General features: G+C 38.9%; 1 protein-coding gene across 1 annotated transcript; it reads right to left on the bottom strand.

Moving 5' to 3' along the window:
• Window positions 1–4,721: 4,721 nt before the first annotated feature.
• On the bottom strand, window positions 4,722–8,622 carry LOC110502502 (homeobox protein HMX2-like). Its single transcript, XM_021580559.2, has 2 exons — window positions 8,104–8,622; window positions 4,722–6,915 (listed from the first exon to the last, which is right to left on the bottom strand). Exons 1-2 carry the CDS (start codon window positions 8,372–8,374, stop codon window positions 6,368–6,370), a joined length of 819 nt encoding a protein of 272 aa, XP_021436234.1. The 5' UTR covers window positions 8,375–8,622; the 3' UTR covers window positions 4,722–6,367.
• Window positions 8,623–11,798: the final 3,176 nt, after the last annotated feature.

Consider the following 11,798-nt stretch of genomic DNA (forward strand, 5'->3'; position numbering starts at 1 on the left):
ATCACTTCTGGCTCAAGCTCTCTTTTTTAAACATTAGACCTAAATACAGGGAGCTGGTAAATGGCGACGGATGACAGGCCTGCCTCAAGAATCTCATTATTCCTTCTTCAAATTCATTTAAGGAGCAAAACAGGTCTTGAGAGTTGTCTGGCTTAATGCATTGCGATCGCTTTTAGAACTAATTTCTGGAAGCAACCTCATGACTCTGCATCTCGTCAAGGTGCTATGTTTTATAACCTTCCCCTACATTACACTCAGAAAAGTGTTCCAAACAGGTTCTGCGGCTGTCCCCATAGAATAACCCTTTTTGGTTCCAGGTAGAACTCTTTTGCGTTCCATGTACGACCCTATGTGGAAAAGGTTCTACATTGATCCCTAAAGGGTTCTACCTGGAAACAAAAGAGGTTCTTCAAAGTGATCACCTATGGGGCCAGCCGAAGAACCCTTTTGGTTCTAGATAGCATCTTTGTTCCTATGAGTGTGCTGTATAAACGTACACAAGTCCCCTATGGAAATCAAATGCTGGCTAACATGAGACTAAATTGGTTACGAAACCAAATGAGGGTTGAATTCCTGAATATTATTATTTATACAAGGTTTGTCTATGTTGAAAATTAGCTACAATGATGACATAATCCTGTGATTTGAAATTTCACCCGCAAAACAGTTTACGTTGATTACTTTTTTTGAATCCAATGTATTTTCCGTGCAGACTCCACGTCACGATAAATTGATAATTACATTGAAACAATGTTGATTCAACCAGTTTGTGCCCAGTGGGATGGTATTTCTTTAGGAATGTAAACAGTAGCAAATGGCATTTTGATATTTGGGGTGACAAATACAATAAAGAAAACATAAAGTTGTAATGATGACATGACACTTTGTTCGAGCCATGTCAAACATGATATTGGTATTGTTTGTATTTCAGATCAAACGTGCAGTCTAACTGGAACAGAATTACCCTATACTCTAATACAGTCATATACAGCTGAAGTCGGAAGTTTACATACACTTAGGTTGGAGTCATTAAAACTCGTTTTTCAACCACTCCACAAATTTCTTGTCAACAAGTCGGATAGGACATCTACTTTGTGCATGACACGAGTCATGTTTCCAACAATTGTTTACAGACAGATAATTTCACTTATAATTCACTGTATCACAATTCCAGTGTGTCAGAAGTTTACATACACTAAGTTGACTGTGCCTTTAAACAGCTTTGAAAATTCCAGAAAATCATGTCATGTTTTTAGAAGCTTAGGATAGGCGAATTGACATCATTTGAGTCAATTGGAGGTGTACCTGTGGATGTATTTCAAGGCCTACCTTCAAACTCAGTGCCTCTTTGCTTAACATCATGGTAAATCAAAATAAATCAGCCAAGACCTCCAAACGCCTGCAATTTCCAAATGCCTGAAGGTACCACGTTCATCTGTACAAACAATAGCAAGCATAAACACCATGGGACCACACAGCCATCATACCGCTCAAGAAGGAGACGCGTTCTGTCTCCTAGAGATGAACGTACTTTGGTGCGAAAAGTGCAAATCAATCCCAGAGCAACAACAAAGGACCTTGTGAAGATGCTGGAGGAAACAGGTACAAAAGTATCTATATCCACAGTAAAAATTAGTCCTATATTGACATAACCTGAAAGGCCGCTCAGCAAGGAAGAAGCCACTGCTCCAAAACTGCCATGAAAAGCCGGTTGCAACTGCACATGGGGACGAAGATCGTACTTTTTGGAGAGATGTCCTCTGGTCTGATGAGAAAAAAATAGAACTGTTTGGCCATGATGACCATTGTTATGTTTGGAGGAAAAAGGGGGAGGCTTGCAAACCGAAGAACACCATCCCAACCGTGAAGCACAGGGGTGGCAGCATCATGTTGTGGGGGTGCTTTGCTGCAGGAGGGACTGATGCACTTCACAAATAGATGGCATCATGAGGGAAGAAAATTATGTGGATATATTGAAGCAACATCTCAAGACATCAGTCAGGAAGTTAAAGCTTGGTCACAAATGGGTCTTCCAAATGGACAATGACCCCAAGCATACTTCCAAAGTTGTGGCAAAATGGCTTAAGGACAACAAAGTCAAGGTATTGGAGTGGCCATCACAAAGCCCTGACCTCAATCTTATAGAACATTTGTGGGCAGAACTGAAAAAGCGTGTGCGAGCAAGGAGGCCTACAAACCTGACTCAGTTACACCAGCTCTGTCAGGAGGAATTGGCCAAAATTCACCCAACTTATTGTTGGAACCTTGTGGAAGGCTACCCGAAATGTTTGACCCAAGTTAAACAATTTAAAGGCAATGCTACCAAGTATTAATTGAGTGTATGTACTGTAAACTTCTGACCCACTGGGAATGTGATGAAAGAAATAAAAGCTGAAATTAAATAATTTTCTCTACTATTATTCTGACATTTCACATTCTTAAAATAAAGTGATGATCCTAACTGACCTAAGACAGGGAATTTTGACTCGAATTAAATGTCAGAAATTGTGAAAAACTGAGTTTAAATGTATTTGGCTAAGGTTTATGTAAACTTCCGACTTCAACTGTAGCTAAACAAATAATTGTCATTTTTGTATCCATTTTAGGACTGCCACATGGGAAAAGCTGAGTAAAATGTAAACATTTTTCCTCTAGGGATGAAAGAAATATCCTGGAAATCCTGCAGCTCATCTTTCCCTGCCCCTCTTTCTACAGTTGCCATTATTCTTGCCATAAATTACACCACAAAGTGAATTACACTTGCTTTTCACTTTACCAGGCAGGTTTGATCAATCCTAAAGCACAATACATAATCTCAAGAAATCTTCACAGTGATTCCAGCCGCTATTTCTTTGGCGTTTAAACCACTTCAAATCATTTTCATTGCCTCACTATTAAAATGTGTAATTCATACCTGCCATTTGGGAGATGTATAACACAAGCCCCTCTCACTTTTTTATTTATCTCTCTCTCTCCCTCACCGCTCAGTCTCTCCAACCCTTTCTATCTCTCTCCTGTAAATCAAACAACCCCATGTAACAGGTCATGCAGATATCCCACAAGTCAGCAGTGCACAAGTTTCCATCCAGGAGAGTAGTGTATTACCGTCAAACATGATGGCATAATGACCGCTGTAAAACTAATAAACAGCTTCATTCACACAACGCTATTCCTCCTTTTCATGAGCGGTCTGTCTCTTTCACTCTGTTCTCTCCCTTTCCTTTCTTTCACAAATTCATCCCCCTGCACCTCTCCGCCAGCATCAGTTACCCATAAATCACTTATGTTGTCTAACGTGATCCATTTGCCCAGAACACCGAGCGGCAGTTGCAGGAATTGGGTCAGGAATAATCTGCTGGGCAACAGAGCCTCGCCAGCCATGATGCTGCAGGGTAATGTATAGCCATTAGCACCGAGAGAGAGAGGGAGAGGTGTGTGTGTGTGTGTGTGTGTGTGTGTGTGTGTGTGTGTGTGTGTGTGTGTGTGCGCGCGCGTGCGTGCGTGCGTGCGTGAGTTTTGATTGGGCCTATTAACGTTAGAGCAACCAAATACTGTAGCCTAATATTGTAAGAGCAAGCAAAGATACAAAAGGTACAAAGAAGATACAAAAAGACAGAGTTATTTCCAAAATGTGTAATTCCAACCATTTTCCATGTGCTGTATTATTGTACAATGGTACCAAAATAGTTATCCGTTTTTTTTATAGCCTTATCTGCGGTCATGGAAAACTAAAATGTGTGTAATATGTATGTTTCAATAGTTGAAACCAAGATTATAAGTCTGTTTTTATATTTATTTTCATTTCTATTAGTTTTAAGATTTTTATTAGAAATTCAGTTTAGTTTCAGTTCGTTTTCAGATCTGATTTACTAGTCACTTAGTTTAAGTATAATAAAAACATTTAGTTGTTCTATTATTTCGTTTTAGTGTTAGTGAAATGAAGTAGCCTATGGGAGGCTAGGAGCCATTTTTGTGTTGTACAATGTTTTTGTTTTGTGGAATGTCTCTTCTTGCCACTGTGGGGCAGTAATGCATAAGGTGATGGGTCAGGTCATAGGTTAGGTGAGATGACAAAGATGCACCAAATAATATTGTTTTATTATTCGTTTTGTTTTAGTTTCAGTTTTAGTTTACTATAATAACCTTGGTAGAAACGTACCTAGGTTGTCTGTTATGTTTAAAGCAATCTAAGCTCCAGGCAAAAGTTTTACATTGCTTCAATTTCAATTAATTTCATGAATTGACCTGAGTTGAAATGGAGTTGGCCCCATTCTTATAGGCCTACGTTATGTATTACCTAATATTGTACAGTATACACTTGTTACAACTAGACTGTAATCCTGCAATAGACAATGAAACTGCTATCAATTGGGCCTACACCAATCAATGATTTAAGAGTTAAGTATATGTTTTCTCCCTATAAACACTCAAAGTAGTATGCCATTTCGAAACAGGTTTCTTTGTCAGAAAGCCTTTTCTAATATTTTAACACTTATTTTTCACTGTAACCGATACAGTGTTACCTATGCATAGTCACTTTGCCCCCACATGTACAGCTCACCTTAGCCTGTACCCCGCACACTGACTCGGTACCGGTGCCACCTGTATATAGCCTTGTTATTGTCATTCTTATTGCGTACTTTTTATTATTACTTTTTATTTGAGTCTACTTGGTAAATATTTTCTTATTCTTGAACTGCACTGTTGGTTAAGGGCTTGTAAGTAGGCATTTTACTGTAAAGTCTACAGTTGCATTCGGCGCATGTGGCAAATAAAGTTTGATTTGATTTGAGTGGTGGCTAGCTTGAAAAGGAAAAGCATCACACAACGATGCGGTGAGTCTTGAACTTTAACAATGGCACTGCTTATTACATTCCCTCCAACAAGGCTAGGCGTTCCTGTAATGCACACTTCAAATGTCAGAATATGCCGCCATGACTCTGATTGGTTGCTGATGGTGTACATCTCTTTCCCTTCCCCTGAAATAGGTTAAGCAGACCACTGAGTTGACACTCATAAGTACATATGACACATTTCACATTGGCTAACTTGCCAAAGGACTGTGATGACAGATGAAAAGAGTCTTTGTGTTTAAGACAGGCAACATAAATATAACCAAAGCGTTTGACACGATCTTAACTCATTATGTGTCCATGGTTGAAGGGAAGCAGCCAGTAATACTGCAGTGGAAGGCTACACCTGAAATCACTTGTATACATAGATCATTTTGAAACTGTAGTCCCCTTCTGGTAAAAAACATGTTCACAACACTTTGTTGTTAATAGCACATCTTGTTAGTTACACTGTTAGTAGCAGGCAAATGAGCACTTGTTACAGACCTATGAGGCTTAGGGTATAATATTACATTGTTCACATTTGACAAATATATGTTGAATACGGAAAAACAGTGTCCTACATTGTTTTTAGGCTACCAGGCAATCTAGATGTTTTTAATATACATTTTGGCGCACTGGAGGCTTATGCCGCTGGCTAAGAGGGTGTTTTAGTATCATTGTTCACCTTTAGACGCCTAGTTAGTTGCAGAGTCATATGTTTATAAGAGAGTTTGGCCAACTGTAGCTGGATGTCATGTTGATTGAAACTTCCATGGCAGAAAGTTACACAGAAAAATAACAAATATAGGTTTTTCTTTAATAATCTTTGAGCTGCAGTGTGAATATTTTAAATAAGTAAGCTATTTTATATTGTACATATGAAATTCGTTTTTCCTTTCCTGTTTTTCAAAAACTGGATTGAATGCCACAATTGAATGGATTGAATGCCACAAAATAAATATTAAAAACGGGCAATGTACAATAAATCCCAACCCATATTTCACTGATATAGAAAATGTATTGAATTAGCAGTTTATTTGGTGGGCCTATGATTACAATAACATTTCCCCAAAACCGAAGCAACGAGTTTGCACTTCCATATCCCCAAATGTATAAACCCAATTTCTTCCAGTATTTTTTAACAGATTAAGGTGGTTGGACCTCAATATTTCATATTCACATTCACATTACATTTAAAACTGTGTTTGAATGCATTCATAATTCGTTTGGGAAACAGTCCACTTGATAACATCTGTATTTCAGTGTCTAAATTATCGCAATGTATAACGCGTTAAACCAGGGAGAAGAACGCAAAATCAAGGTTGAAAATAATTATTATACACATGGTGTATTTTATACATATAGAGAAGCTTGTTGCTTTCTTGTTAAAACATACAGTTGCTGCATAATAAGACATATTTTTTTTCAACAAATAAAGTTATATAATAGACATGAGTTTGGCAGACATTTATAAGAAAGTACTGTCGCGTGTTAACGTGTTATTATTTTGGACTGTCATCACAGGCATTGAGTCAATATTCAATCTTGTTATACAGATTGTACAGTGGTAACCCTTGTAGGCTGCTGCCGGGATAGTATAGTGGCGTTGGAAAAGCAATAGATCTTGGAACTGGTACCCGGAGCAGGGAGTTTTCTCTAAAAACAAGCGGCATTCCGACCAGTGTCTGTGCGGATGCGTGTGCCATGTTCGCAGCCTCCAGTTCCGCCGACAGTTGTCGTTTCCATTTGTTTCTGCGGTTCTGAAACCACGTCTTCACTTGAGTTTCTGTTAGCTGTAGACTTGATGCCAAGCAGGCTCGCTCGGAGCTGCTCAAATACCTCTTCATATCAAATGTGGACTCGAGCTGGTACACCTGACTCCGCGAGAAGACTGTACGAGTCTTCTTCTTGGACGAGTTAGTCTGCTTGTCCGCACCGTCTGTCTGTCTCTCCTCAGAAATAGGTGACATTGGAATGCATGGTCTCTCTTGTTCCTCTTTGTAATCCTGCAGCAGAGGCTGTGTCAAGTGCGGTCGCCGTGCAATCCCGTCATGGCCTGAAATAAGTCCCTTGGTTGCACCTGCATTGGGGAAAAATACCAGTATTTTATTTGACCTCTTATTCAACTTGCTCACTTGCTAGTTTTTATTTTCAATGACGGCCTAAGAACTAGGTTAACTACCTTGTTCAGGGTCAGAACGACGGAGTTTTAATCTGTCGGGGATTCGATCTTGCAACCTCTCGGTTTCTAGTCCAACGCTCTAACCACTAGGCTACCTGCCACCCAGTATAAAGACCAGCGGATTGGAAATAACATTTAAATTATTTCAAAATATTTAAACACTGTCCTCCTCGATATCATATATAGCCTACCAACATTGATAAATGGTGTAGGCCTGCCCTCAAGAAATATGCATCAACATAAAATAGGCTACTGGACGCTTTAGTCTATTGCCTTTAGATCAGGTTATCAATTCTGTCACAAAATGTAGAATATGTCTCAAAGGTGTCACACTTATTTTTCAAAGGCTTTGTTCTGGCCTACCCAGGTTTGGAGAACATCCCTATTAAAAGAAGAACATTATTCGATACTCGGTACCGGAGTGCATTAAGTGTGAACTTTGACTCATTAATTGACCGTTGAAAGGTTGTAAGTGGCCTTTTAAATAAACAATTTAATATGACTCTGCCTGGTGCACAATATTAATTAAATCAGGTTACATTTAACGCTCAATTGACGAAATGTAGTGCAGTCATTGTGGAAACATGTTTAATCAATTAGAAGACTCGATTAAATTTGGAATGAAGGGGGAAACATCCTGTTAATTATTTGACCTTTCCCCTGTTCGCTGATCTAGCAGTAATACGACACATTAAACAAAGTGAAGTGATAGTCTACCTATCTGCAGACACAAACAGGCTACTATTGAGTTATCGAAGTTTACAAGCTTAAATTGCAGCAAGTATTAGGCTAAATGTATCATAAATACGTGTATAATTAGGCCTAGCCTACCTTAGTCTACGGTTGACCTATTATTAGGCTACAATAATAGCCTAATAATATAAATAATGATAATATCCCGTTAGATGCCATAGATTTACAATATATACAATATATAGCCTACTTAACTTTTTCACTTGGAAAATAGGCGTTTATTTTCGAAAGGCAAAATGTCAGCGACGAAAATCAATTCAAGAAAAATCTATTTTAAAGCAAAAATTATTACGTTTTACGCACAACACAAAGTACATTCAGTAATCTACTCACCTAAACATGAAAAATTAAGTGGTTGATGTTGGTTGCATGGCTCTCTGTGACCAGGATCCGAGCAGAAACAGTCTGCAGAGTCCTCCCCACCGCTGCACTCCTCTTCCGAAGAAACCGAGAGCAAGCGCGTCCTCGCCAGCTGCAGTCCCTTGGAACTCTCCTTCGCCCCGGACCGTGGCTTCTCCGAAGACTTGCCCAATATCGACTGAATAGTGAAGGTGGAAATCGGGGCCGAAGAGCACTTGCTTCCGTTGTCTTCTGTGGTACTCATTCTCGACTCATAACAGTAAGATTGGGCTATATCGTATAGTTTTTGTATAATTGTTTTCTTATTATTTGTCTGTGAGGACTCCTCTTGTGTAAAAGAGTTCGAAAATAGTTTTCTTTTTTAGTAAAACCTTTTTAAAAATTGGGATGCTTAGGTTGTTTTTTCCTGGAGCTCAGGGAACATGAATGTATTCCTGGTCGACTTCCACGCGCTCTGGACTAAAGGCAGTATTGTAGCGTTGGCTCATTTGCATGTAGGTAAGCTCCTCTTGGACCAATCACACGCTCAAACTAAGCCCGGAAATTTCAAACTCATGTTGAGGTTCTGAGATAGGATGAGAGGCGATAAGGAAAGGCTGTCGTTTATTCCATCTTTACTACGTCCCTCTTTGAATCCGATAGTGAAGGTAGACAAATATAGGCCTTATGGCACAGACAAATCACACATCTTAGGCTATTAACAGACATCTCTCTCTGGCTGAAATATGCAGCACAAAACGTTTTGCATAGGCATAGTATCCATCGACTTTCATTTAGAAACTGATGCAACATGTCTCTTATTATATGCCTGTTTGTTTTGTTTTTGTGTATATATTTACACACATTGAACTGTAGCAAATCACTTACTTGTAGCAAATCACTTACCTAATACGTAGGCCTGATTCACAATTTAAGAGGACAGACTGGGGATGGATTTCCCACTCACGAGGCTATGAGAAAATGTGAAACAGGTGCAACCATGGAAGTTAATCAGGATTATTTTAACGATGAGCTTCAGTGAGTTTTCTTTGACCTTTTTTCAATCAAAGTATTCAATCGTTTGTTGATGGAATTTGACCAACTAATATGGTCAGAAATAGGCCTATTGCAAGACAACATAACACATTGTTATTACACTGTAGTAAACCCTTATTATTTCCCATGCAAGATGTATAGTGTTTCACATCGGCATGAAGTTTGGATTGGTCATGATTCTCCCTTTGCCTATTATTCTAGATATAGATATAGACTACCTATTAAACCTTTTCACTTACTAGTATAAAATAAATTTTTTGGAAGATTCCCTCAAATAACAAACCCCATATCCCTAACACAATTAGTTACAACTTAATAATAGCATACCACTGAGACAACCCTCGGGGGGAAATGCACACCATGCTATTACAGGCCACTGTAGACACAAGTACTGCACAATGACTTCATTGAAGGAATATAACGTATTTTATTAGCCGTGTGCATGGTCAGATAATCCAACAAACAGTTCTGGAACTAATACGGAACCTTAACTATTTTTTTCCTGAAAATAATAAACACATTCCAGGTCCATTATCTGCGATTAGGAATTAATTTGATCATTACTACAGTTAATCTGCCTCGCGTGGAGTAGAGGCCTGCTAATTGATTGACTAATTGATCGGAGGGCGGGGGCGCTCCCCACCTCCGCCCCTGCTCCTCCTCTCCCTCTCTCTCTCTCTCTCTCTCTGACAGTGTCTGGCGGGGCAGGTGCTGGCTTTGAGTTCGCAGTTCGAGCACATTATCCCTCTTTACTGCTTTCTAAGGGACCCCAGACACATTACAAACGGTCAGCTTTAATCATAATGTCAGCGCCCTAACTCTCATGCTGCTGCGCCAAAGGAGGGGTTGACTACCCCAGGCTTTCTACTTATTCTGCTCAATATTGTTTCGTATTGTGGTTTTGTTAATCCTTTGGTAGGAGGAAGGAGTAACAGGATGGCGATGATTGTAATGAAGACGACGATGAAGACGATGAGGGTGCTGATGAGGATGATGATGAAACCATGATTGTCAAGAACGCATTGTGTCCACCGAGACGTAGGCTAGCTACATTTACTGTGGTAATATATGAGGGCAGTCAGATTGCGCTGGATTTACGGTGACTACACATGAGGCGTGAAATCTGCCATGACAGTTAAATGGGCTGATTGTATACGCGCTCTTTTCAAACAAAGACCTTTGTCAACAGCAGCGATGTCTTTTTAAAGCTTTAATTATACCCGTATAAACTATCCTTAACAAGAAATCATTACATAATTAATCCCACACTTGAATACAAATTCAACTCCACAGTTATTAGGATGTTATTTAAACAAATCTGAATATATTTTTCATGATAGCCTATCAAAATAAAATAAATGGCATTATAATTCATTGTAGGCCTATATGCCTGCATAAAGGTAATTGTGTCATTCATATTTATTTGAACGTTTCTGAAGATCCTACATTCACGTCTCTGATTTGCAGTCTTTTTCTATCCATGACGTTTGTACATTTTACTTTTATAGAATTCTTTTTTCAGAAACAACATTGCGCGGTATAACCTCGTGCTCTATCACAATGATAGGTGTTGTATTGCAGCCCTACCGCAATAACAGAACACGATCTTTACTATGGGAAAGGGGTCTTAGAAAGACAGATGAAGTTATGAGCAGCTTTGATCTAAGAATCAAGCTTCGATAAATATTAAACAAAGACCCTTACACGTGTGTATTATGATATATGATGTGTCCAACTCTAAAATAAGGAAATTACCAGAGAAAATGATATCAATAAATTTTCTAAGTATAAACGTTGATTATGTTTCGATTTTCATTCAAGGATCCGAGCCCAGCTCCTTTTTTCAAATAGGAGAGAGGGAGAGAGAGGGGTCGAAGCAGTCGTAAGAGCAAAACAGAGCGCCAACCCTGGAGGTGTAGGCTACAATTTATGTAATCTTTGGCTGGAAATGAATTGGGTAATTTATTGGAAAACAGAAAGTCAAGAAGATTGGATCAGTATAGCCTATCCAAGGGCTCCTATCCATCAAGTTCCAATTAACAACCTCACCATTGAGTTTTAATGGCTTTCCAATCTACTGCCCTGATAGACTCATCAATTCCTCGGGGAGAAATTAAGAAAATCGACCGCCCCTCGGCGTTTCAGTGTCATTCTTCACAGCAACTATATGTCAAATTAAAAACACAATTAACATTTAAACTGTTCCAATCAGACGGTGCCCCGCAACCTATGTTTCACTTAATAGAACTTTTATGAAAATCTTGATGCTCGCATTCAATCCTGAAGCAAAAGATTTCCGTTCCCTAAAAAATAAGTGTGTCCAGAAAGTGTTGTGCTAAGGCCCATGTTATCCCTTTGACACGAAAAGTTAGTTTTTATTTCATACATTATTGACAAAATGATGCCACGATATTCACAAATGTATGTAGGCTTGTGGCAATGTACAAACAATAAGTAAAATCCGCTCAAACTTACTTTTGATATATTTTTTTCAAGCTTTCCTGGCTAATCATTTTGCATCATCATGAAGTGGCCTGTGACACTTTGCTTCTTGAAAGTCCAGTATCTTTAAAACTGGACAACTGATATGCACAACATGTTGGGACTGTATCAACAGTGGACTAATGAAAATA

The sequence above is a fragment of the Oncorhynchus mykiss genome, chromosome 23 (assembly GCF_013265735.2).
Source record: "Oncorhynchus mykiss isolate Arlee chromosome 23, USDA_OmykA_1.1, whole genome shotgun sequence".
In the NCBI taxonomy this organism is placed as follows: Eukaryota; Metazoa; Chordata; class Actinopteri; order Salmoniformes; family Salmonidae; genus Oncorhynchus; species Oncorhynchus mykiss.

Coding starts and splice junctions, on each gene's coding strand:
- LOC110502502 (XM_021580559.2), bottom strand. CDS start 8,374: ATGAGTACCACAGAAGACAACGGAAGCAAGTGCTCTTCGGCCCCGATT. Junction 6,916..8,103: donor ACTTAATTTTTCATGTTTAG/GTGAGTAGATTA, acceptor TCCCCAATGCAG/GTGCAACCAAGGGACTTATT.